The sequence below is a fragment of the Drosophila guanche genome, unplaced genomic scaffold (genome assembly GCF_900245975.1).
Source record: "Drosophila guanche unplaced genomic scaffold, DGUA_6, whole genome shotgun sequence".
In the NCBI taxonomy this organism is placed as follows: Eukaryota; Metazoa; Arthropoda; class Insecta; order Diptera; family Drosophilidae; genus Drosophila; species Drosophila guanche.
Genome location: NW_022995747.1, coordinates 4530927 through 4557902, shown reverse-complemented (window position 1 = coordinate 4557902; position 26976 = coordinate 4530927). Strand labels below are relative to the sequence as shown.

The window sequence follows — 26976 nt, the reverse complement described above, 5'->3', positions numbered from 1 at the left end:
GTTGAGATGGGTTAGTCAGGTCCGGGAAGGGACGGAGCGGGGCAGGGAGTTGGCTGTTTACCTTCTTGTTCCGTTGCAATTTATGAGTGCAGGGCGATAAGAGCGGGGTTTATCAACGGAAAACAGAACAAAACTGGGGAAAACTGCACTCTGCATCTGAGAAGCGATAAGATAGGGATGGCACCTCTCAGAACCACTATCGGTCGTTCAATTTGCTGCATCGATACCCCACAGATAGGAACGGGATACGGAGAAAAGACCAGCCCAATCAATATATAAATGATTGTTGGAGGTCAGTTGTTTAAGTCAACAAAGGCAGGAATTGCTTTGATTGCCTGGGAAATTAAAACTAATTTATAATTTTGTTTTTTTCTTTACTTTTTTCATGTATTTCAAACATTAAAATAGTCGGTTTTGTGGCTGTTTTTTTTTTTTGTGTTTTGCATGATTTATAATAGTATTAATTTTAACTAGCTTTAGAGTTTGGATTTTAATTCTTGCATTGACATTTATTGAATTTCATATTGTGTTTATTTTACAATAAATTTCATTTGTATCAGTGTGTTTTTTTTTCATATTTAAACTATTTGTTTTATCAAGTTTAATTAATTAGCTTAGCTCAATGTAAAAATGTGTTTTTTTCATACTTTACGCACAATATAACTAATATTAAAAATTATTGAATAATAATTGCATTCTCATGTTCTTTTTTCTTTTTGTATGCTTTTACCATTTTTTGTTTTCTGTGTGCTGCCTTCATTATTTATGCTAATTAAATGTTAAATGCTATACAATATTTATATATGTTTAATTTTATTTCATGTGTGTGTGTGGAGTGTGTGGCATAGTTTCATACAATTTGATTAATTCTCAAGTTAGTTTAAAAGTGTTTTTGGGCTGACAGTTGGGTTCTTAGTGTGGTGGAGGGGAGGGGCAGGGTCTCTCTTAGGAATACGTACTATTTATAGATTATTTACAAAATGCCTAAGCCTAACGAATTCGTACAACAACAGAAGACACAGAATGTAAATGAAGACTGATATATACATCTGCACATGTCCGTGGATATATGTAGAATGTATGCATAAAAATGACAATTTTGTTGTATAAATTATATATGTAGTATAAGACGTGACGTTTCCTATGCATGGCCAGATTTCTTGTTGTATTTTGAAGATTCTTTAGGTGTTTCGCTGGACTGCTGAATATATGATGATATAGGGCTTAGTTTTTTGGTTTTTTGATCATTTGCGATTCGAATTCGATTGCCTTTGGGTAAAGGTTTCTTTTAGTATTTGTATTTGTGCTTCTTTTTGGGACATTTTAGTTTAGTTTTAGCGTTTCTGAAAGAACATTACACACGATCCCGCTAAGCTCTCTCTCACTCTCTCTGCTATCCCTACCATCTCTCTCTCTCTCTCTCTCTCTCTCTCTCTGTGTTACATTTAAAATGTTTAAATTTGTAGTTTTAACCGCTTTGATTGTTATTGCTTGTTTCGACAACGAAAACAAATGGCACGGAATTATATTTTTGTATTTAGCAAAAGAACATAAAATGTTAACAAAAGTTCTTAGAGCTCGGGGGGGCAGCCACATTGGATTGGTGCCCCCGATAGCTGCACTTACAACTACATCACTTTTTTCTTGTTTCTTGGATTCCCCAACAGAACGATACACCGGGTATTGGTAAGGAAAGGAAAAGAAAACATAAAGGCAAAGACTAAGACAGTGCGAGCAGTTGGGTTCGATGGGTCTATGTACAAGTGTGTGGGCCCGAACCTGATCTCGAGCCTAACCCTGGCTACTCACGTGCTCAAAGGATGCGCCCAGGTGCTAAAAGCCAGTGGAACTGCACTCGCTAATTGATAGGCCCATGCCCTTGGGTGCCACAAAGCCGCCGCTTGTCCGCGGCCAGGGCTACAGGAGGTTCTGCAGAGCGGCGGCTCCATTGAACGTTAGGCTGTGATTCCAGTTCCGGTAGCTGGCGGCCGCCGCGTACTGCTGATAGTTGTTGTACTGCTGCTGTGCCGCCTGGTGCTGCAGTTGCTCCTCGCTGAGGTCGCTGGTGATGTTCGAGGAGTCCTCCTGCAGCTCCGCCGAGAGCTGACTGTGCAACAGCTGTTGCTGCTGCTGTTGGTGCTGCTGCTGCTGTTGTTGCTGCTGCTGCTGTTGCTGCTGCAGCTTCTGGGTGTAGTTTACCACCGATGCTGAGGCGGTGACCAATGCCGATGCGGAGACTGATCCCGAGCCGGAGCCCGATCCGGAGCCTGAACCCGAACCCGATCCTGACTTGCTGCTGGCCTTGGGTGCTGTTGTTGGTGTGGTATTTGAAGCGGATGTCAGTTGCTGCGCCGCCTGCTGCTGCTGGTGGTGCTGCTGCAAGTGCTGCTGCTGCTGCGAGCGCAGCATCTGCTCCGCGCGCCCTTAAGCTAAGGGGTACTGGTGGTGTCACAAGCTCGTAGTGCCGGCGGGCGCATGGTAGCCGAGGCTCTGATAGTACGAGTCCTGGCCTAAGGCAGCGTGTGAGTTGGTCAGCGGGCTGAGGGCGTTGTAGCCGGCGTACTGGCTCATGTCGTACATCTTGATGTCCGCCTTGGACTCTGTGGGCAGCAGGCGGTTGATGGAGAACGGGTGGCTGGAGGGAGTGTAGCCTGAGGGCTCCTGTTTCAGTGGATGCATCGAGGAATGGTAGTCGCTGATCAGCGACGGGTGGCACCGATTGGCCATCATGGCCGACAGCTCCTCCTGCTGCAGCTGGTGATGCTGGTGGTGATGGTGCGTCGGCACGTGCTGTGGCTGTTGTCCCAAACAGAGCTCCGCGTTGGCATGGAGCATGGCCAGGGCCTCCGCATCCTTGCTGTGCGCCGCACTCAATACATTCACACCGGCCAGGGAGCCTCCTCCCGCTTCCTTGTGGTGCTGGTGGTGCTCCAGTCGGCTGTGGTGATGGTGGTGCATGTGGTGCGAGTCCTCGTGGTCCTTCTTGCCCGGACTGGTCGCCTCCAGGCTGCTGTGCGACGGACTCTTGTGCAGCTGCCGAATGGCCTCCTTCTTCTCGTCCTTGAAACGCTTCTGCCGACGCAAGTAGCATCCGTTCTCGAACATGTTCCCTGAGTCGGGATGCAGCGTCCAGAAGGATCCCTTGCCCGGCTTATCAGGCGTCCTCGGAATCTTCACAAAGCAGTCGTTGAAGCTTAGTGAGTGTCGGATGGAGTTCTGCCAGCGCTGCTGGTTCTGCCTGTAGAAGGGGAAAAGGTCCATAATGAACTGGTAAATCTCCGACAGAGTAAGCATCCGCGTCGGATTATTCTGTATGGCCATGGTAATTAGGGAGATGTAGCTGTACGGCGGCTTGGCGTGCGTGTAGCTTCGTCTGTAAGTCGTCGGCTTGTCCACACGCGATCTGCCCAGGGAGTTGGGAGAGCCCGTCTCCATTTCGCGCGATCCCGGCGGCATGGGACCGTAGTTGCCGCTCAGACCCGCCGCCGACATGCTAGCTGCCGACATGGCCATGCAGCCGCCCATGTTGCCGAGTGGGGAGCCCATGCTCGCATAGCTCATGGAGCTGGGGGTCATGCAGTTGCCGCCCATCGAGTTCATGGCCGCCGCTCCCATGCTGCCGGTCATGCTGGCCACCGCCGCCGAGTCTAAGACGCTGGAGCCGAAGGTGGCCGCCGCCTGGGGAGACACCGAGGACATGCCACCCACCGGGATGCCCATGCTGTTCATTGTGTAGGCGGATCTGGCCAGCGGGCTCATGCTGCCGCTGTTCGATGTGGGGTTCGGGTTGTTGTTGATGCTGGAGGGCGGAGGGCCACTCGGCGGAGGGCCGCCCCCAGAGGACATGCTCACCGGAGCGCCGCTGCTGGGCGGCGGCTCCGCGTAGAGCTTCTGCATGATGTCAATGGTGGTCTGGTGGGGGCTACCCTTCAGAAAGCTGTTCAATAGTTGCGCCGTTATGTTGCCGGCTTTCGGACGCACTGTCCCCAGGAGAAGCGAGGGAAAGTTCAACGCGTGCAAGGGACGCGCACAAAAAACGGAAAAATCAAAATAGTTCTATGGCTGTCGTTCCGAATGTTCCGGATAATCGATCTGCGATCATTCGTTGTGTTATATTAAGTGATGTATTATCTTTTGTTCAATGCACTATCACTGCATTAATTGATGTGATTATTATTTGTGGCATGTTTGATGGTGCACTGCACTGGACACTTGCATCAAAGTACTACTCTCTGTTTTCTGTTGACGGTTGTTTGTTGTTGGTTTTGGGATTTAGATTTTCTTTCTTTGTTTGTGCACTAAACACTTTGATTAATTTATTTGTGTGGCCCGCCTGATGCCTTAAGCAAATTTGGCAATAATATAACGTGGCAAATATGGCTCTATTTTTTTGTTATAATTCTCTTTTTTGTCCGCTGCTCTGAGCCCTGCGCCGCGCCGCAACAAAAAACCGACGCACGAACGTGAATTGTTAGCTGGCTTTTGGCCACTGAAGCTGTGGATGAGGCTGAGAACTGCTGGTGGCTGGTGGCTGTAGCTGTATCTAGAGATGGAGCTGTAGCTGTAGCTGTAGCTGTGGCTCTAGCTGATGCTGAGGTTGAGTCTGCTGCTGCCGCTGTTGCTGGTCCGCTCGAGTGTCTCTTTGGCTTGAGCTCTTGAATGTGACTGTTTGCAGAGGGGAACGCTTGTCTACTATTTGGCTTGCGCTTGCTGCCAACAAATATTGTTCGAGCCGCGCTCAAGTGCCGATGCCGATGCCAGCGTCGACGTCGACAGCAGTGGCTGTGGCAGCAACAACTCTGACTCGTTCTCACACATGGCCCAGAGGCCAGCACACACACACAGATGCACCCCGATACAACTACAACTACAACCACCGTCGACTGCTGAGGTTAGGCCTTGCCAATGACAGGCTCTCGCTCTCTTACGCACACTCTGGGAGCGGCGCAAGCGCATTGGCCGGAACGCGGCTCTTGGATCAACAGAGCAGCAGCGGACCAGACGCGGTTGCCACGACAACTGATACTAGTCGGACGGGGGCGTGGCCAAAGTAAGCAGCGAAAGAGCGAGCAACGCCCTCTCATGCGATATGGAGCAGCTGCATCGCACTCACACTCGCACACATAGATACACACAGATAGTGCCTAATGCCAGGGCCTGAGCGACGCCATGTTACAGTTAACGATTTTCCCTAATGCGATCAATAATCGCTCGCTCCCGCTTCCACTCGCACGCTCGTCCGCAAAAACCAAGAAGAACTGAAAAAGTCTGCAACTCCAACTCCGATGGAGACGGGGGTCTGCTGCTCCGAGCGCAATTCCGTCTGGGGTTTGGTTGAGAGACTCGACTCTCCTACTACATCGACTGGGGACTGTGCCGCCTCTGAGAACTGCGACACGGGCATATGACGCTCTATGTTTTGCCAGAGAACAAAAAACAGAACGCCTTTTGCCTCCCAAAGAAGACATTAATAATATATATCTATATGTGTATGCGTGGTGTGTGTGTGTGCCTAGTGTTGTTTTTTTTTTTTGCTCATTCGTTCGTTTTTTAGACCCTCTGCACATTTGAGGTTAAGGTATGCCAATGTCACTCTCATTCATTCTCATTCACATTCGTGGCATGGCATTCGAGGCATCGCGAGCGGCACCAACAGCAGCAGAAGCATCAACAGCAGAGCGCATCTTTCCTTTTTGGCAAGTCATTGCGAAAGTGACCCAGTTCTGGCCTCATTCCCAGACCCATCCTCCAACGGATGTCTACTACCTGAAGATGGAAACTGGACTCTGGACCATTCATTGATGCAAATAAAGAGCGCGTGGATGTGAATGTGGATGTGGAATACTTCCTGGTAGACAGGCTAGAGAGCTCTTCTGTTTTATGGCCGCGGATAAAACGCATTTTAATTTCGGTTATAAAGAAGATTCGGAACGGGTTCCACACTACACCGTACACCGCTTGACGCCTTCCATTGTGCATTCCGCTCTTAACCCTTTCACTTAGCCAAAGATGCCAGTGTCTGAACTTGTGTGTGTATCTGTGTGATGTGTGGGTGTATTCGAGTGTTCATGTGTGTGTGTGTGCGAGGCTCGTTATTGCAGCCATAAACGAATTGTTTGCTTCATTTCTCAATGAAACGCTGCACTCAATTAAGATCTACCTGAAGATACTGTAATTTGCGGAAATTCCTCATTTCCCATATTGTCACGAACAATGTTCTATTCAATGTAGTTTTTCTAATAGTCTAAATTTAGGCGCTGTATTTGGATATCGTTCCCCCATTACGGTATTCAATGAGGGACCCTTATGTTGGTGGTTCCCAAACCATCACATAGATAATGTGGAATTATTTGATATTTCGCTCTTCGTTCTATTAATATGTCAACCAAATATTGACCCAAGCAATCATATTTCCGGAAGTTCCAAAACACCCTATTTACATATGGGCCATTCCTATGAGTCATAATAATTTTCAAAGATATGTATTTTTTTCCGTATTTCCGTTTTTTGGAAAGGATTTCATTATACTCGTATGGAGACATTGACATTAACAGGATGGTTATTAATCATTAAACTATAGATACCTATCTACAAATGTACATATTTATCTATGTTCATAAATATATGTATGTACATATAGATTAATTATGATCTCGTTAATATCAATATACAGCTGTGTACATATTTATAACTCGCCTTTATATAATATATGTACATACATATAGTCTAATTTTTTTCACTCACCGAAACATTCCTTAATGATTTCCATGAAAATATTGGCTTAAGGCATATTTACATATTTATGTACATATGGAAGGTCATACATCTACATAATCGGGTCTAAATCTGTTTATATGCACAGGCAACAGAGCAGTCCAACATCTATATCTCATCTTGACATTATCATTAAACATCAAACATCTTGGCATGGACTTTACTTACATACATATATGAATATCTTTATGTGCACTTCTAATCACCGTAATGTGCTTATATGTTATATATTTTTATTGTATTTCACAGGCCATTCAAGTGGCTCTGGCTCATTAATGATTGCTTGTGTGTTTTGTGTGCTATAGAGTGGCAGAAGCGCATCACGCTTTTATAATAATATATATCCGTAGAGTACACTTTTTTGGCGTAGACTCTTGGCAAATACTCGTAGTAATGGCAGCAGTCCAAAAATGTACATAAATGTGTACGTACGCGTATTTATTTACCTTTTAGTCATTTATCTATTTATTTATTTACTTTAAAAGCGCGCCACTGTTGGTTGTATGGGGGTTCCATTCAGTTTGGTTTCACTAGGGTAGGATTGGGTTTTGCAACGACACGATTTTATACAGTGTGGGTTCGGCTGCACTCGGATGGCAAATCGGGTCTAAGCCCTGCTCAAACTTTTTAATTAGTTCCAATTGTTGGGGCGCACACGTCCCCCAGCATCCCTTCAGTGCATACTTGCGTAAAATATTGACTTTACTACTTTTTTCACAGCGATGTTTTGATTTTGTTGTTGATATTACTTTAAAATGCTGCGCTTTTTGTTTGTTTTAAGCATTTCTGTGACGCATGCGCCATGTGGCAATGACTCTACAGAGACCCATACATAAATATATTTATATCTACAAAAAGCATTTGACCAACATTTCTCAGATAGATGACGTCTGCTGTCTGACTGTCGCTTGGCATGTATCCGTATCTGTTTCGGTTTCTGTATCTGTATTTTTATTGTTATTGTTATTATTTGTGATTGTTGATTTATTTGTTTGTTCAATATTTTCACACAAATTAAAATACTTTGCCCACTCGTTGCCCTGTTCGCATGTATGTTCGTACAAATCGGAATCAGCGGACAGCCGACAGTGGGCATCAATTTCGGTTAAATTGTTATCTTTCTGCTCGTTTTTTTTTGGCTTAGACCAATTATCGATGCTCATTAGTGATTATTTAATCATTTGCATCAACAACAGAAGATCGCAACATTCTAATATATCGCTTAAACAAATCTCCCCAGATCATGCGAATTCTGAAATTTGCGTTCGGCACTTTGCATGTACATAAATCGAAGGCACGTGCCTTCATTTGGAGGCTGGTTCTCGTGTCTTTGGTGAGTCCTTTAGCTCGAGAGAAATATTCTTGTACAGTTTCCCATGTTCCAGTTGAGTAATACTTACTCACAACACCTTCTATATGGGCCAGCACAATTTAGCTAAATTTGAAATATTTGTTCGGTTCTTTTTAACAAATTAGTGATTAATTTATTGCAGAATTCTCATGAAATCTTAATGGATTCACTCTTAAGTGAAGTTATCCAACCTATGGTACATATTTTGTATATTTTAGCAGTTGTCTGAATGGTTGTGTATCTTCAGTGGGTAGCTGTTTTATGCGTCTCTGTGTTGCATGTGCCGTAATGAGCGTAACCATAAAAGCGTCTTTTGTTTTACGACCGCATTGCGCGCGTGTTTGCCGTAGACAACAATACAGAACAACAATGCCAATTTTATGGCTGCCCCTGCCACGCAGACAATGCCCCGGCGAACCGCAGCCCAGCATCCGCAGATACGATGCTCGCCGCACAGATACAGATACGCACACAGCCGGCCAAAAGGTGACACCGAAACTAGAGCAGTTTCCAAAGGGTAAAGGAGAGCGTACGGGATGCCGCGGTCTTGCATTAATTAGAGCGCGTTGGACAGAGGGCAGCGGCATGGAAGGGTGGCGGCGGTGGCGGACAGGGATCCGATTACTTTCTTCGGAGCCATAAAACGGTGCTCTGGATTTCTGTCATGGGATGCTGGACTGGCGGCTCTTATCTAAATTAGGATGTGGCTTGTTTGCGCCTGTGTCTACTCATCGCCTGCATTATTTGCGTAGGTGTTTCATTTCCGTTCCACAATCTATCCGCAGAATGTTTTGCCGGCGTACTCATCGTACCTTTGCCCCTGAACTCATCTCGACACCGAGAATTTCCTTTTTCTTACTTTCACATGTGATTTTCTTTGTTTTCTTATCAGTTTTGGCGCGTCAACCGTCGCCGTCGACGTCGCCATGATTCACATTTCCCTTGCCGCCTCGTCTGTTTGCTTAAAAAACTGCACTTTTACAAGGGCCAAGCCAAGGCAAGCCAAGACTTTCGGTGCTGCAGCAGTGACGCCCTTGGGTCGCCTTCGATGCGGTTCCCTCCGGTGAAATTTGGCGCATTTCGGGGTGCGTGCCTTATCGGGGTCGGTTCCACGACATTAGATACCGCATAAATCACAGCCTAGTCGCGGTTTTTTGCTTGATTATTGCCACTTTTTTATCTTTTTCGCTGCGGTTGGCTATAAAGTCTCTGGCTTTTATCTATGTGCAAACACGCGAAAGCAATGATATTAAGACACTGGCGACCTTATTTCCTCTGTCTCTGGCCCACAGGAAAACAACTAGTTTTATTAGTTTTAATAAAAAGAAGTTACGGCCAGTTTGGGGAAACGTAACAATAAGGAAATTAAATATAGAACGGACAAGAATTGAATGAAATATAAATATTTACTAGGAAAATTGTTTCACATGAAAGTAACAGAAAAATGCAAAATTAGGTTGAAAACAATTTGAAGAAATAAATAAACAATAAATAGAAGTTTCATGCAATATGCGAAACAATTCTCTACAACATTTGAGTCTTAGTTTGTTTTCTCTTTAATTCATTATTTACATTTAGCATATTGGGGATGGTATTTTCCAGGCAATTCATTTCGCTTAAATCAATTGAAATGGTTTACTTGATTAGGAGACCAAAAGCCGGTTTTCTCCCACCAAACCAGTCCATGGAATGGATCTACTCGTACTACTGAGAGCCCCCTCCACACAGAGGTTTGCCCAAATTGATCATGCGAAAGAATGTTTTCGAGCTGTGTTTCTGTTCTCTACTCACAAAATGCTCGGACTCTTGGAAGTTAGCACATGGCTGCTAATTAAGTATTCGTTGCCTGAAAAATTAACTTTCCAGCTACGAGTTTGTGAGCCTGTTGGCACTTTTGTTGTGGCAGCAGTATCTGGCGACAACGAGACTGCGGCAAGTTTTATACAAAAATACCCACCTCTTTTTCTTATCTTTGTATCTATCCAACAATATGCCAGGGCTCAGGCCCGGACTCGGGACCAGAAGCCAATGACGAGCCGTAGCGGCAGCCGAAAAGCTGTCAAATTGTCGAAAAAAAATTATTGTTATCGTGCTTCATGCTCATGTTATTGAGTGGCCAGCCATGTTCACACGGAGCGAAGTTCCACTTCCACATCCAGGTAACGATACAGATACAGATACAGCCGCAGAGATACATTTGTATCTACACATGTTGAAACAAACAATTCAATTAATTGTTGTAGAGCGGAATATGTCACATTCGGGGATATGGATGGTTAAGTGCGGTGTTCCATGTAAGCTCAACTTTTCGGTAGTTTATTGATTTACAAGCTTTGCTGTGCTATCTCAGAAACATAGATGTATATTTATGAGTACTAGTATAAGGGGGGGAGACCACTCGGTATCAGATTGGGACTGGAACTGGTACGGGGAATGGAACTTATCGCAATGCGTTGTGATTTTTGGAGTGTCGAAACGCCAAAGCAAATATGATTGAAGTTTTATTTGCTCAGTCCGCCCGATTGGGTCTTAATTACTTCCGAAAACAATGACAATGATGATGACCGGTGGCGATACGAGCGGTGGAGCTAACTCCGAAGGCATTAATCAATTTACAACGAGATTTAGGCAATGGAATCGGTAAAATATAAAATAAATACAAATAAAATTTGAATACCGGTTTCTTTTCTTTCTGGTTAGCTGGCGTTTTCTGGCTATCATTCATAAACTTTTGCCGGGGCTGACATGAAAATTAGCTCTTCAGCCAAGGAAGACAGCCCCGAGATCGCTACGAGACTGAAGCTGAGTATAAAGCGGAGATGCTGATGCTGAAGAGCTGCAGACATTGGAGGCCTGAAGAGCACCAGCAACAGCAACAGCAACAGCACCACCAGTCTCATAGCTGTTGATCATGGTGATGACTATGTAAAAAGCAAACTGGCACACAGCTTTAGATGCTTGAGATGTGTTGGCCGTTTGTGTTAATCCCATCAAGACCCAGCACATTATGAAGTAGCAACAACACGGCAGCATAGCAGAAACTGGAGCTGGAACATGTAGTTGGGAGTTGGAGTTGGAGTCAAACTTCGAGTCAGAGTTTGGAGCTGCATGTGGTGAGTGCTCGAATGTGCTCCAATGGAGGCTCCATCTCTACATCAACGGCACAAGTGACATAAGTGGCGCTTACACGATGATGCTTGCGCATCCAACAAGCAGCCAGTCAACCAGTCAGGCCAGCCCCACACACACGGCTCCAGCTCAGGCCTTAAAGATTGTCTTCATCATTTTGTAAGAGTCATCACCATCGTCTTTATGAGGAGGATCATCTGTGGGTCAGAGCTCTGCTCTCTGCTCAATTCGGGAGACTCTGTCCCTCAGCTGATAAGAATGTGTGATGTGCCATGGAGTTGTTAAAAGCAGCACCGCATACAGCTGCTACGTGTGTGGTCCCTCATCGATTTCGATTGATAACAGAATTTTGGATATCTCTGCTCCATGGGTCACACATCTGGTTGCGGTTCTGTCTCTCTGTGTCTGTCCCTGTGTCTGTCTCTGGGTGAGTCTCCTCCTGGTTGGCCATACGCATGACGTGACGTGCCGCTGACGTGCCAAGTGCCATTGAAAATGGCAAGTCATTGGCATTTCAACTGGACATGCGGCACCCTTGTTAGCCAGAGTCTCTCCCTGACTCTCACTCTGACGCTGTCGCTGACTCTGACTCTGTGGCAGTGACTGTAACCATCGAAACATCCTTCGACGCATAACGGGCACGACAGCAACACGAGTACAAGCTCCATCTCCAACTACAATTCCAATTCCGATTCCCTTTCTGGCCCTCGATGATGACGCAGCAAACAGGCAAAGCGTTAATTTAATAATGGCCAAAATATATGGAAGCCAGTCAGTTAACAATAATTTGGTGCAATATAAAATATGTGTTGTGCCTTTTTGACACGGCTCTGAAGGTGTGTTTGTTTACGTGGCTGCTGCCGATAAACGTTACACTTGGCTGCACCAAAGTCAGAGCTAGAAAGTCAATGACATCTAGAGCAAACAACCGAAAGTTGGATTCAATCAATAAAAAAGAGAGTGAAACACCGAAGACGTCAGCAAAGGAAGCATCTACGATATGTAAATGTTCAACTGATTGACTCATCAGATTTATTCTGCATGTATCTACGCTAAAAAGTGGCATACAAATCAGATATTTTACTGCACGTCACAATAATTTGCTAGACAAACAAAGATTCCCAGACTGTGTGGACCGCAACACTTCATAAATAGTTTGCATTTGCCAGCAGCTACTGCAGCATACCATACCATACCATACCACATACTCAATCCTCCGCCTCCTAATCGAAAGACGGTGTGAAGTTCTTGTGATTCACTCGCCTTTGGTCGGTGCAAAATCAAAGAGAACCCCAGCCAAGCGTCGGGCAAAAGCATCATAAAAGGTTGTATCTTGTAGATATGGCAGCCTGAAGAGTTCATTGATTTTCTGTGGGGCAACTCAATCAAAAAATAAAAAAAATCAGAAAGACATAAAACAAAAACAAAACTAAAAACAGTGGAACTTGGGAAAACGCGCACGGCGGTGGCACTCTATTAGCACCTTTAAAGCACAATTTACAACAAACATTTACAACTGTCAATTGGCAACAAAGCAAGGGCCAATGGCCAGAAAAGAGCGGCTAAGACCTGGCCAAGAATTAAGGATACAGGTCACACAGCAGAGCTCACAAAGGCACCGCCAGTGCCCCGGGGGATTGATGGTGATGATTTTTAGGGAACTGGGACTGAAACTTCTCCCTGATGAGTGCTGACGAATCGCCTGCAATTTGTTAGCATTAACACACAAAAACCCTCATTGATGAGAACGTGTATTAAGAACATTTAATATATATGGATAATATCTGTCACATGCTTGTGTGTGTGTCTCCTTGATGCAGTTTAAAAACGAAATTAATAAAAATTTCACTTGAATTGACAAAGTGGCCGAACGCCGTGACGTTCAACTGACGACAAGTGCCACTTGACAAGCTGCCGAACTTGAAATATTTTTTCCACAATAAAGACTGGCATAATAATTCATTGTTATATAGAAGTCTGACTCGTCTGAGTCTGTCTCGAACTCGGACTCGGACTCTTTCTCTCCTCTGGAGTTGGGGTATGGCTGGTAGGTAGGTGATTTTACCTGTCCGCTAACCTCGTCGCGCTGCCACAGCTGGCGATTAATCTTGACATTGGGACGATATACCGACGACATGTACTATATGGACAATATATAAGCCGTATTCTGGCATATATAAATGTTCCATTGTTGACAATAAATAATTTAGCCATACACACAATCGACGATGTTGTCGATGGCGATGAAGAGTGTTTAGCCTATGAAAAGACGTTCTCACAGTTCGTTTGATGGCACTTGCATGTGAGATCATTATCAATGGCCAGGCTCACGTGCAGAGCACGCGGCCAGGACAGCCAAAGGGATGTACAAATAGATTCCCAGGCCAGTGTCGGTGCTTCACGACAAGTGCAGGTCAGCATAATCACCATCATCATCATCATCATCATCATCACTGACATCGCCATAATGAACCGCAACTACTTTAATTACACACTTAGCCTCGAGCAAAAGTACACTGGTCATCACAGTATTTAACAAGTTGTGGAATTATGGACTCAGCGCCAAGCGATGAATATTAAAAGAGGATTTTAGAAGTATGTTTTATTCCACTATAAAGTCTGCAAGTTCTTTTGTCAAAAATCTATTCACATATGTACAATTATAAAATAGTAATTGCTTCTAAAAATATTCCTAAAATTCAATGAAATCTGCAATTTATTTCAACACCATCTTCACATCTCTTCAATCAACCCTCTAAATTTATGTTATACACTTGTCAAGCAATAATGAAAAACAAAAACCCTTCGGAGCAGTGTAAGTAGAGGTTAATAACTGTAGTTGGCCGTGGGCGTATGTCGTGGGGGTGTGGTGCCCGCTCGGCAATTGTAATGCAAAGCGCGCGCGCGTGTATGTGTGTGTGCATGTGTGTGGGTGCTTCCAGCCAGGATCCCCTCGGGCGCATTGCAAAATTCAGTTTCGTTCGATGCCAAAGCTGAGCCGCATCTCGACGCTCAAGTGGCGGCCCGCCGGGCTATTGACAGAAATCAAAACCGGACCGGGTAAGGGCACGGCGGCAGGAGATGGAATGGGGCACAGCTCAGTGGGATCAGCCGGCAGTCGCCCAAATGGCAAACGCTTTTCGTACTTTGTTTTTTCTTCCGTCTGGGATGATGTTCATACATCGTCAACAGACGGTTGCCGGTTGCCGGTTGCCGGTTTGCCGGCTTATCACGGCATCAAAACAAATTCGTTTGAAATTAATGCGGAGATTTGCTTTCATTAGTTGGCTGTAACTGTAACTGTGAGCAAACACAATGGGTGGAAAGGCAGGTCTAGGCTTTGGCATTGGCGTTTGAACAAACCACCAGCCAACATTCGCATCCACGACACGCTCTGAGCTGCGGCTAATCCCTAAGCAAAACTTTTGGTTGCTGGAAGTTCCCTGGCTCTTGCTGTGGGCCCAACTTTCAGTACGGCCCGACACGTGGCCCTCAATTGTTACTCAGTCCTCCCCTGTCCAGCCCGATTGTATTGGAATCGCTTTTTGGGCTGCGTCATCACTTTGCATTAAGGTGAGAATCCATTCGATGGGATGCGTGCCCGTTCCTGCCGCTCCTCCCGCGCCCTCCCGTTCCTAATGTGACAGTTTAATTGCAGGTGAAACACACTGGTCGCGTGGCCATGGAAGCGTCGCTGATGCAATTAGACTGCCAACGACTTTCCCATTGTCCTGAGCTGACTTCTCAGCTGGTTGTGCGGGTGAGCACAAGTTTCTGTGCATCGTTGTCCTTGCTGGTTGCCCCCTGTTGTGCGGGTGCAGTGCGGCATGCCAGGCCTAAGCTCTTTTCTGCATACAATTGAAAAGTGATGACTTTGTAACAGCTTGTGTGTGTTGCTATGGAATTTTCAAGAGAAGACAGAGTTTTCTAATGATCTAAGTTTGGGAGAATGAGGGATTTCTGAGGGAAGAACTATTTGGAAAAAGAAAAAATTTTGAGCAATTATTCGTAGAAGGTTAAGGCATGAGTCTTGATAGTTTAACTTCTAGATTTTGTCTTTAGGATATCTTCTCTTTAACATTTTCTGATGTTATGACAGTTCAGGGAAAATATAAATATCAGAAAGCGCCTGGGAAAATAATACTTTTTTAAGCTTTGATCCATAGATTTTCTTGAACTCTCTCCGAAAAACTCGCTAGCTGCAAACTAGATCAAACTCGTACCCGTTTCCCAGCCCCAGCTTACTATCCGTATCCGTATCCGTATCCGTAACCCCTCTCCACTCCACAGACCCTCCTCGACCACACACACTCACACACCCACCCACAGTCGAAAAAGTTTCTCACATTACATCACGGACCAGCGAGGACGACGACGACTACTAAAAACAACAGCAAGAACAAGGACGACGCTTGCGAGGAACTGGAGCAGAGCTCTAAATGGACAGCCAGCAACATCGTTTAATATTGATGGGCATTGTTTGAGCTCTTTATGATGGGAAAGTGAGGCCTCTGCCAGCGCTATTTTCCTCTCTTTTTTTGCTTTTACTGTGGCTGTTGCTGTAGTTGTTGTACTTCAAGTGAATATTTAATTAAATTGTTTTCTAATAACCACGCGCAACTTTGTTGTAGGGCTGTGCACGCGCCCGCAAGCGGCGAGCGGCGGCAGGACACGCGGCGGCCGTGGCTACCAGGTCGGGCAGCAGCACCAGCACCGGGACACACCTTGTTGTGCCAACAACATTAGCAAAGGCCAAAAAAATAAAAGGGAAAACAAAAAATGGGAGGGAAAACGGAGCAGAGCAGACCAGAGCGGAGCCACCCCTTTGGCTGCGTATCCTGGCTGGCCTATCTGTCCTTTCCGGACGCTTCTAATTTTCCAAATTACGCACCATCAATCATCGCAAGTTGCGGCAGCAGCACCAGCCCTGACGAGCGCCTGTCGATGGTGCTGTCGATGAGGATGATGTTGATGATGACGTTAGAAACTATGCCACATCGGGCATGGGCACGGGCACTCCACTGCCACCCATCACCCACCCAACAGCCAATGGTGGCAATCCCATGGCGCAATCACTTGAAGCAAACGACGTTACGGCAGCCGCAAGAAAAAATTAAATTAAACTTCAAGTGTTCGCAATGTGGTGGTGAGAGCAGGTGCTTTTCCAAGCGGATGCAGCCTGGCCAGCCTGGGAATCTTCTGTTGCTGTTGTTCAGGCTGTTTTCCGTTGTAATTAACGCTAATTGCGTTTGGCCATAAGCCGGACTTTTTGACTTTTCCACGTGTTTTTCGGATTGTCCCAAGGATTTTCCCACCTAATCCCAAAGACACGGCCCAAACTGTATTTTTGTTATGGCTTGACTTCGCGCTACCAAAATATTTGCATTGCATAAATAAGCAAGAGATAATGCTGATCGGAAGTGCATAAGTCCCCAAAGAGTGTTCCCAGAAATGCTGGCCGTTTGCAGCCTGATCTCTGTGGGACTTTAAACTCTTAATGGTTAGCTAACCAATGGAGGGTCCATGTGGTAATTGAGAATGCACTCCATCTAATGAAAATGGTCGTCATGATGGGAGGATGGAGGGTTAGATGAATGGCTCAAGGATTAATATCGCAGTGCAATTAAGAGCTCAATCACAGTGACTTGACTCGGCCCTTGTTTGCCTCTCTCTGATTACATTTATGGAATTATTATTGATGTTCGGCAGTGACCACCACAGAGAGCAGTGTCCAAAACAATTCTACTTCCCACACACCACGGGCCAGGGATTCAGGGATGGTTAGCCCCCATCATCATCATCATCATCATCATTGGCAAGCCCACACCCAATGGCATTTCTAATTTCGTTGAGTAGCCCTGACTACCTCTTCGCTTGGACATTGGACATTGGACATGGGGCCCTGGCCATTTTGATTGAAATGCAGACACAAAATGCTGGCAGGCAGCCATTATATTTAAGCTGGCCCTGATCTATGCCATCGGTATGTGGACACAGTGATTGGTCGATAGAGAGAACAATTAGTGCAATTTAGCATTGGAGGGAATACAAGTAAGTTTGAAGAATAATGGATAGTAATTGTTGGGGCAATTGGACTACAACCCTTCCAAATTCCAGTCAAGTTTAAATATATTATTGTTTTAAGTAATTGCCATATATCGAGATACTCAAATAAATCCAAGCATATTGCAGTTTAACGTGTTTTCAGTATTTCTTTTAAAATTCTCTTATTTTCAGCTTTCATATAACTGCAACAGAGCACTTTCGTTTTCCTTTGGGTACAATATAACGAGGCGTCACTGTATGTGATGTGCATCCCATATCCTCTCTCATACTAATCTGTATTATGTACACAGTTGATTTGCCCTCCCAATCACCCAAACCCCCACAGCATAACCCACACACACACTCGCACATGTTTATGTATAAGTAACGGCACATACAATATGATTTCATTCATATGCAGTGGAACTATACTATGCTCCACTCCGCTCCTGCTCTGTTTTCTCTCTCACTCTTATCATTGATTTGCAATGCCTGAAAATGTTTCTGCCTGATGATGATGGGGTTCGGTTCTGTTTGGTTCTGTCCCCGTCTGCTGCTTTCCCTCGCTGATGTTGTGCTCTTCTGCTCTGCCTAACTGCCAAACATTTCCCAAATGTTCCCAAAATTTGTGTCTGTGTGTGCTGGGTATCTGGGCGTTGGATGTATGTATGCGTGTGTGTTTGCCATCGTTTTTGGAAATATTATATGCTCATACCTCCGTTTTCGAGTAAATTGTGTAAATATTTGCGTTCGTAAGTGGATTGGAGATGGATGAGTCTATCAACAGAGTCAGCCAGCGTCGTTGCCGGCAGCGCCGCTGGCATCGCCATCGCCATTGCCATCATCATATGCGTGTACCGTCATAACCTTAACACAGCTGCCTGATTACAACAGCCATCCTTTTTCTCCTCCACATGCTTCTATATATGGAGGGCCGGTCCCTTTGGTCCACCTTCAATCTATGGCCAATTGGCCAAGAGCCAACTTGGAACTTGTTACATTCGTCTGAGGCCACAAAAAGAACAAAGGTTGGCCAAAGACCTACACATTTTGGGCCAGGTGCAGCCTGTTGCCATGCCTGGGAATACAGTTGGGATTGGGTTGATTTGACAACTGAATTTATTTCACAATTGCATTACAGGCCCAACAATTACACAGCCAACAAACTGATTCACAGACCATATGAAAGGGGTACAAATGCAGGTTAAAATATTTGTCTGTTTTACAGGTCTTATTTTGTGGTTTTCTTTTCGGCATCTTTCTCCGCCTCGCTGGCGCTAGACTCCTCTTCATCTTCATCATCATCCTCATCATCGTCGTCATCATCGTAATCGTCATCAGATTCATCATCATCATCGTCTCCGTAACCGCCACTGGCTCCGCCACCATAGTAGCCAGCGCTGCCACTAGCGCCACCATAGTAGCCGCCATAACCTTCTTCGTCATCACTTCCTCCTTGTTGTTGGCGGCCAAACTTGTGCGAGCGCGTCGACATGCTCAGATCCTTGGTGACGGACGTATCGTAATTGCACTTGGGACAGGGAATTGCCTTGTTCTTGTCGTACTTGAAGCCCTTGCGGCGCACATGATCCTCGCAGTAGCACGTCTTGCAGCGCAGGCACGAGTACTGACCCAAGCGGTTACACGATTGGCACTTGTAGTTCTCAGATTCCAGCACCTGCAAGGGGAAAGTAATTAGTAGGACAGTGGTTAAATGGACTTGCAAGTGGACTTACCTGACAACTGGCTTGATGCTCGAACTGATCATCCTCGCACAGGAAACCATCACAGAAGGAACACTTGAAGATGCGCCCACCGTGCTCCCAAACGCCACGTTCACACTCCAGGCAGACGGCGTTCTGTAGTGGGCACGTGCAGGCATGGCTGGTCAGGCACTTGCGGCCGTGGCACACCCAGGCCTCGCAAAAGTCGCAAATGGCACCCACCATGCCCATGCCGGTGGTGTACACGCCGGGATGCTTCACCACGCAGTCGCCCGTCTTCAGCATGCACTTGATCTTTCCACATTGGGCACAGATCGGCAGCCGCTGAATACTTTGGCAAAAGTAGCAGAACGCCCGTGACTTTTGCTTCTTCTCGCACTTGTCGCAGTCCATCGGCGCATTGCAGGGCACATCGGCCAGCGGAGTTTCGCGGGTGCGAATTTCTTTGAGGCGCAGCTTTTGCTTTTCAGCCTTTTTACGCTGCCCTGTCTTTTTTTTCGGCATTTTTAACAAATTAAATTAAATAAAATTAACAAAAATGCCTAAAAACAAGTGTGACCGCGGAATTAATTATCGATAAAAAATACCGTCAAACCCCCGGAGATATACCGAAATATACCCTTTCGTTTGCAAAAGTATACCGAAAAAGTAGAGTTTCGATACGATAAAATTCTTGAATATACCTGAATAATGGAATTTATTTGACGGATTCAATTCATTAAACCTACTATTATACGCCGATAAGCCGTTTATATACATTGAACTCATATTCGATGTATACATAACCCGAAAGTAATATACCTTAAATGGTCACCCTACTAAAAAAACTCGATGTTATTTCTACTGATCTGGCAGCACCCATTTTGACGCATAGCTGGCTGCTATGACAGTACTTAAGCGGATTGGTGTGAAACTTGATTCTTTCAAATTCAGATTAGCTAGTCAAATTTCCTTTTGTCTCAGTATCTGAGGCAAATTCGAATGTTACAGCAGCATAACCATTTATTAGAATATCGGAATATATCAGCATCAAAATATCAGTATATAGTGGTCTGTGACCATTAAAGTAATGCCTAGAAAAAAGGAAAACAAATATTTCAAATAAAGGCGCGTATTTCTGTTTTCTTTTAAGGGGCGAGAGAATTTCCCTGACGGTTTCGAAATAGGAAAGGATTTCCCTGACCATCATATGAAAAACTCAAATACTAATTTGTAAAATTTGTAAAAGGTCATAAAGTACAGTTCAATTCAAATGAGTATTTATAATACGAAGAATTGGTTCTTTAAATGGATTAAATTATTGTGTAAGTGTTAAAAGTCTTTTCAAGATAGTAATAACAAATGGAGCATCAAAATCGAGCCATCTGATGTTCATTTTTATATTTTTCGGTATATTTTGAAAATGAGATGGTATATTTTGGTACATTTTTAAAATGAGATATATTGCGAAAACTAGGGCTGTCAAATATTTAAAGAATATTATACCGGAAATTTATATTGCTTGGAAAAAATATTTATTTGTATTTTTATTTTAATCGCTACAGCGAAATTGGTTGGTCGCAGAAGATGAGTCCGCATTGACCAGGTACGAATTTTACTAAAAATTTTGAACTCAAAAAAGAGTTGTTTGCTGAACGAACACTAAACAGGATTTAAATGTTTTATTTAAAAAAATATCGATATGTTGATATTTTGATATATATTTGACAACCCAAGCGAAAAGTTTTTCGGTCACACTTTTAAATTTTTTCAACGACGCGAGGGCTGTGCCTGTGAATTTTTGTTCAAATAAATATAAAATTAAAGTATATTGAGCATTAAAAAAGTGAAATGGGTGGCCATAACGATAATCAGAATGGAAACTCCAACGGCCACGATGATGTAAGTAGATCTTTGTTGGAATTATGATTTTTCCAATGCGTGTCTCAGCGGACGCCATTTTGAAAATTACGCATGTGCCTCCAAGTGGAAGAGAGGTTATGTGTGGCTGTGAAAAAATCAATAATTTGCTTTTGTTCATAGGATATCACCGAGCCGGAGCATATGCGTAAACTGTTCATTGGTGGTCTGGACTACCGCACCACCGATGATAACTTGAAGGCGCATTTTGAGAAATGGGGCCAAATTGTCGATGTAGTGGTAATGAAGGATCCACGTACCAAGCGCTCGCGTGGATTTGGCTTCATCACCTATTCGCACTCTTCCATGATTGACGAGGCCCAGAAGGCTCGTCCCCACAAGATTGACGGACGCGTTGTTGAGCCCAAGCGTGCCGTGCCACGCCAAGATATTGACTCTCCGAATGCTGGTGCCACTGTCAAGAAGCTGTTTGTTGGCGCCCTCAAGGACGATCATGATGAGCAGAGTCTGCGCGACTACTTCCAGCACTTTGGCAGCATTGTGGACATCAATATTGTCATGGACAAGGAGACTGGCAAGAAGCGTGGCTTTGCCTTCGTTGAATTCGATGACTACGATCCAGTGGACAAAGTTGTGTGTAAGTTAAAGACATCTCCATAGTGTGTACCCAAGGGTCAGCAAGCCCGAACCATTTATAATGTAAGGTTGTGTTTTAACGTTTTATTAGCTTTCAAACCTGTATTGAGCTACGAGCTCAAGTTTGAAGAATCCAAATTCGTCACTGTCAATGTAACACGTAGGGTCGTTACAACATCATTTTGTTTCATATTCTTCACAGTCCCAGCTCCGCATAGCAATGTTTGATGTGTCTGTGCGGCGTTTCATGACTGTAAAATGAAATTCCAGCTAGTATTATATCATTGTTGCCGGTGCTTTCGTGCATCAGCGATGAAAGAGTATTTGGCACAGTCCCTTAAATATACTATGTATGAATTACACCCTTTGAATCATCAGGACAACCCTTCACAGGTACACAGTACTGACAAACTGTCTGGTTTGATCCCCTCGCCTGAGCAGTTTCTTTTTAAACGCTGTGAGACGAATGATAGCGTCGGCTAAGCTATGTTATGCGAATGTAAACTAAATCACTATTCAGTGTAACACGCAGCCTCGTAACACTCATATAAATCCATCTCCATGTACTTGAAATCAACTAAATACACAGTCCCAGCTCCGCATAGCAATTTTCGATGTGTCTGTGCGGCGTTTCATGACTGTAAAATAAAAACCCAGCCAGTATTATATCATGGTTGCCGGTGCTTGCGTGCATCAGTGATGAAAGAGTACTTGACACAGTCCCTACCTTATTTATCAATTTTTACTAGACTTAGAAATTGAGAACCATCTCGTTTTGACTTACACAGTACTGACAAACCGTCTGGCTTGAAACCCTTTGCCTGAACCGTTTCTTTTTAAACGCTGTGAGATGAATTATAGCGTCGGCTAAGCTATGTTATGCGAATGTAAATCAAATCACTATTCAGTGTAACACGCAGCCTCGTTACACTCATATCAATCCATTTCCAAGTACCTAAACTAAAATATTTACACAGTCCCAGCTCCGCATAGCAATGTTTGATGTGTCTGTGCGGCGTTTCATGACTGTAAAATGAAATCCCAGCCAGTATTATATTATTGTTACTGTTGCTTTTGTGCATCAGCGATGAAAGAGTATTTGGCACAGTCCCTTACATTTAAAATGTATGACTTTTGACCAATTGAAACATCAGAACCACCATTTCCCAGGTACACAGTACTGACAAACTGTCTGGTTTGATCCCCTCGCCTGAGCAGTTTCTTTTTAAACGCTGTGAGACGAATGATAGCGTCGGCTAAGCTATGTTATGCGAATGTAAATTAAATCACTATTCAGTGTAACACGCAGCCTCGTTACAATGACATCTAGTCCCATATTCTTCACAGTCCCAGCTCCGCATAGCAATGATTGATGTGTCTGTGCGGCGTTTCATGACTGTAAAATGAAATCCCAGCCAGTATTATATTATTGTTACTGTTGCTTTTGTGCATCAGCGATGAAAGAGTATTTGGCACAGTCCCTTACATTTAAAATGTATGACTTTTGACCAATTGAAACATCAGAACCACCCATTCCCAGGTACACAGTACTGACAAACTGTCTGGTTTGATCCCCTCGCCTGAGCAGTTTCTTTATAAACGCTGTGAGATGAATGATAGCGTCGGCTAAGCTATGTTATGCGAATGTAAATTAAATCACTATTCAGTGTAACACGCAGCCTCGTTACACTCATATCAATCCATTTCCAAGTACCTAAACTAAAATATTTACACAGTCCCAGCTCCGCATAGCAATGTTTGATGTGTCTGTGCGGCGTTTCATGACTGTAAAATGAAATCCCAGCCAGTATTATATTATTGTTACTGTTGCTTTTGTGCATCAGCGATGAAAGAGTATTTGGCACACTCATTGTCCGTTCTCAAGAGGGAAATCGATTGCCTAATCAATTGCTAATCAAATGTTAATTGGAGTTCACTTTTATTCGACTCTTTTCAGTGCAAAAGCAACATCAGCTGAATGGCAAAATGGTGGACGTGAAGAAGGCCTTGCCCAAGCAGAACGAAATGGGTGGAGGCGGCGGCGGTGGTGGTGGACGCGGCCAGGGTGGTCGTGGCGGTGGAAACCGTGGATCCAACATGGGCGGCGGTGGCGGCAGCTATGGCAATCAGAATGGAGGCGGTAATTGGGTAAGTGCCTGGATGAGATTTACTTTCTAATTGAATTATAAATTGACTGACGTCTGAATATTTTTGCAGAATGGCGGCGGTAATTGGGGAAATAACCGTGGCGGCAATGATAACTGGGGCGGAAACAACAACTTCGGTGGCGGTTATGGCGGTGGCGGCGGCAACAATGGCTGGGGCAACAACATGGGTCCCTGGGACAATGGCAATGGCGGCAGCAACTTTGGTGGCGGTTCCAATTGGGGCAACGGTGGGGGCAACGATTTCGGCGGGTACCAACAGAGCTACAGCGGCGGTCCCCAGCGCGGCGGCAACTTCAACAACAACCGCATGCAGCCCTACCAAGGAGGCAACTTTGGCAACAAAGCAGGTGAGAAAAATCGTACCGAAAGCATCATCTTAAAATGAATAGACTCACGCGAAAGATTAGCACACAGTACCCTGACACCTTACTGTTAGAACATCGATAGAGTTTGGCAGTTAGCTTTAAGAATATTAAAATACTGTGAGATAAACGGACGATGGCTTTCGCTATGTTCGCTACAGTTTTAGTTGTATTTTTGCAGTCCGCCTGGCGGACTTGTTCAGAGATTATCAGTAAAGTAATTAGTGGAGAATGCTTATGTGATCTTATGTGATCTGGGTTTTCTTTTAGGCGGTGGCAACCAAGGCAACTATGGCGGCAACAATCAGGGCTTCAATAGCGGTGGCGGCAACAGCCGCAGATATTGAGGGATAATACCAGACGAGGTGAGACACCATTATCTGTTTAATTAGTTATGGTTTACGAAAGTAAAGTAAAGTGAAGTCGGTCCATTAACAACAACAACTAATCCTATCCATGGCCAATCAATCCATTAACCTTTCGTTTGGTTCTACAAGCGTATATCTGTTCTTTTGTTTTTATCTTTATCAACTTAGCGAATAGGCCTTAAATTATCGCTAATTTTTTTGGTAGTGTTTGTAAAAGCATTTAGGACGGAAAACGCAAACTTGAAAACATTTTGTGTTAAAACCAAGCAAGAAAACCAACCAATTTACATATACAATGAACATTAATTAAGACTACATATATGCTATTTATTTTATTTTTGTAAACGTATTTAGAAAACAAAACCAAAACCAATACCAAATCAGCAATTAAGAATTCTCTTCGTATGCAACCTGTTTTAAATAACGTTTCTCATTTATCGACATTTTATAGGTGATAAATTAGAAGTCGCTCAGTATAAACCCAAAAGTCACAGTCAAGTAAACGATACGCAATTCAATGAGTATGAAGAAGTATGAAGAAGTTTTCCGAGCACCACAAACCATACCAAAACATGACAGAGAAGAGAAGAGAGTAATCAGGATCAGTGCAGAGCAGAGAAGTGGAAAGGAGTGGAAAGGAGAGCAGGAGAAGAGCAGTGCAGACAGACAGAGAAAAGAATAAGATGAGAATGAGAGATCAGTGCAGCAGTGCAGCAGTACAAGTACAGAGCAGAGCAGCCGTGTGTGTGCATCGATCAGAGGGCACAGATTGAATATCAGACAAAGCTTTATTCATAGAGAGTCGAGTCGAGTCGAGTCGCACACACACAGCATGCACACACACAACAAGCAGCAGTACACGTACACAGCAGCTGGCCAGGATTCGATTCAATTCGATTCACTAATGCTTATTGCACTTGATGATTGATTACCCCTTCTATGAGACGCATCAAAAACAATCCAATACCCATAGAAATATATACTTAAAATTCAAACTATTTGTAGCAACAACAACAACAACAACAACAACCAGTATAAGTAACATTGTAAATTAGAGCAAACGCGCGCCAAACGAGCGAACATTTGTATATCCAATCCACACAATTTTTACCATCTTTTTACCACCATCTTTTACCTTGTTACCGACCCCATAAATGCAATCAGCCATGTAAAACTTCAAGGCGGCAGCCGAGAGGCCACACTTTATTTGTACATTTTAGAGTATGTAGCATGCGCGGCCCCCATGCAGCAATTGGGCTGTGGGCGTGGGCGTGGGCTGCCGCCGACAATTTCTGATAATCAGTGCGCCGAAACACACACAAACTTATGAAAATATGTATTACATTTTACGACTTTCTCTAGGCTTAAGTTGTCATAATCTTAAACAAGTAGAGTGTGCGGTGCGGCGGTAATGGCAATGGCAGTGGCAATCCATCCTTCAGCTGCCTGCCTGCCAGCCGCATGCTGCCTTAGCGTTAATTTACGTGTACGATTACGAGTACCAAACATTCAAGTTCTAAGCGAACTGCTGCTGAGCTCTGAACCGAACCGAACCCAACCCTAATCGTGTGGAGGAATCTTAGCTTTCTTGTACGTACATATATAAGTGACGACATGGAACTAACCAATCTCCAATGTTTAGTTTTAATCAAGCAACAATTAAATGTAATCTACCTTTTAGCAATCAGTCTGTATGCAGTTGTCGTCTGAGGTCAGCGCAATTATTATTAACGAAATTTTACACATTAATGTAGCGAAATACAAGATTCGAAAATACATAAGATATATACAGCAAATGAATGATGTAAATTCGACAAAAACAAATTCCAAAAAAAAGAAAAACTTTAAACAAAATAAGAAATCTGTTTAGCTAAAGATTTTGTAGTTTTTGTGTATATTTGAAATATTGTAGCAGAGCAGCAGCGCATCAGCATAGCGAAGAGAGATCTATCTGAGCAGAAGTGTAAGTTGGAGAGTTGGAATGAAGGAGGGATTCAATTCGAGTCGAGGAAGGAGCAAGACAGAAGGCAAGCAGCCAGCAAATTGTTATCGTAGCGTTTGTTGTCGGGCGGGCCATTTAACCACCTCATTTACGCCACTCTTCTTGTTATTCATCAGTCTATCTGGTTTCAATCTTTCGTTCGTTTATCACAATTTCACGCTCTCTCTTCCCCTGTAACATCCATGACATTTACAACTATGTATTATTGTAATTTTTGTTGCAAGTTGGCTGAAAAGTAATGCGAAGCGCTGAAAATGAAAAGACGGCCGTCGCGCTACTAAGCAGCCACGGACCCGGACCATCCACATTTTGCTTGCAATTCGATGGGGGATCCGGCCCATGGGGTAAGGGTAAGTCTCCTCCTGCCAAAACAGCACAGAAGTTGTAATTTTCAGATGGGCTTCTGGGAATGTTCCACGCGCTACCCCAGGCGGCGGACGAAGCTGCACGAATTGCCCTCGGGAGAGGCTGAAGAACATACTCATTTTGTACGTATTTCAATTTTATTTCAATTTATTATTTGACCTTCTTCAATAAAGAAATATTCTGAAAACCAA

The 26976-nt window shown here is 44.2% G+C and overlaps 3 protein-coding genes and 1 long non-coding RNA gene across 6 annotated transcripts; 1 reads left to right on the top strand and 3 right to left on the bottom strand.

Annotated features, from left to right (window-relative positions):
- Window positions 1–373: 373 nt before the first annotated feature.
- On the bottom strand, window positions 374–24741 carry LOC117583379. The gene is made up of 3 exons (XR_004573790.1): window positions 24731–24741; window positions 17656–17662; window positions 374–1049 (listed from the first exon to the last, which is right to left on the bottom strand). It is a non-coding gene; the product is annotated as an uncharacterized LOC117583379 (long non-coding RNA).
- On the bottom strand, window positions 1098–4677 carry LOC117583375 (protein fork head). Its single transcript, XM_034271658.1, is given in 1 exon segment — window positions 1098–4677. A coding segment is annotated over 1 exon segment (1980 nt). The 5' UTR covers window positions 3898–4677; the 3' UTR covers window positions 1098–1917.
- Window positions 18400–19569, bottom strand: LOC117583378 (zinc finger protein 330 homolog). Its single transcript, XM_034271663.1, has 2 exons — window positions 19036–19569; window positions 18400–18977 (listed from the first exon to the last, which is right to left on the bottom strand). The coding sequence occupies exons 1-2, from the start codon at window positions 19525–19527 to the stop codon at window positions 18531–18533; spliced, it is 939 nt and encodes a 312-aa protein (XP_034127554.1). The 5' UTR covers window positions 19528–19569; the 3' UTR covers window positions 18400–18530.
- On the top strand, window positions 20749–26976 carry LOC117583377 (heterogeneous nuclear ribonucleoprotein A1). Of its 3 annotated transcripts, none has more exons than XM_034271662.1 (6): window positions 20749–20904; window positions 21046–21520; window positions 23477–23667; window positions 23737–24034; window positions 24320–24414; window positions 26644–26976. In XM_034271662.1, exons 1-5 carry the CDS (start codon window positions 20854–20856, stop codon window positions 24394–24396), a joined length of 1092 nt encoding a protein of 363 aa, XP_034127553.1. In that variant the 5' UTR covers window positions 20749–20853; the 3' UTR covers window positions 24397–24414; window positions 26644–26976. The 3 variants fall into 3 exon arrangements, with proteins under 3 accessions (XP_034127553.1, XP_034127552.1, XP_034127551.1); XM_034271661.1 differs by lacking the exon at window positions 26644–26976 and adding an exon at window positions 24869–26259; XM_034271660.1 differs by lacking the exons at window positions 24320–24414; window positions 26644–26976 and adding an exon at window positions 24869–26259.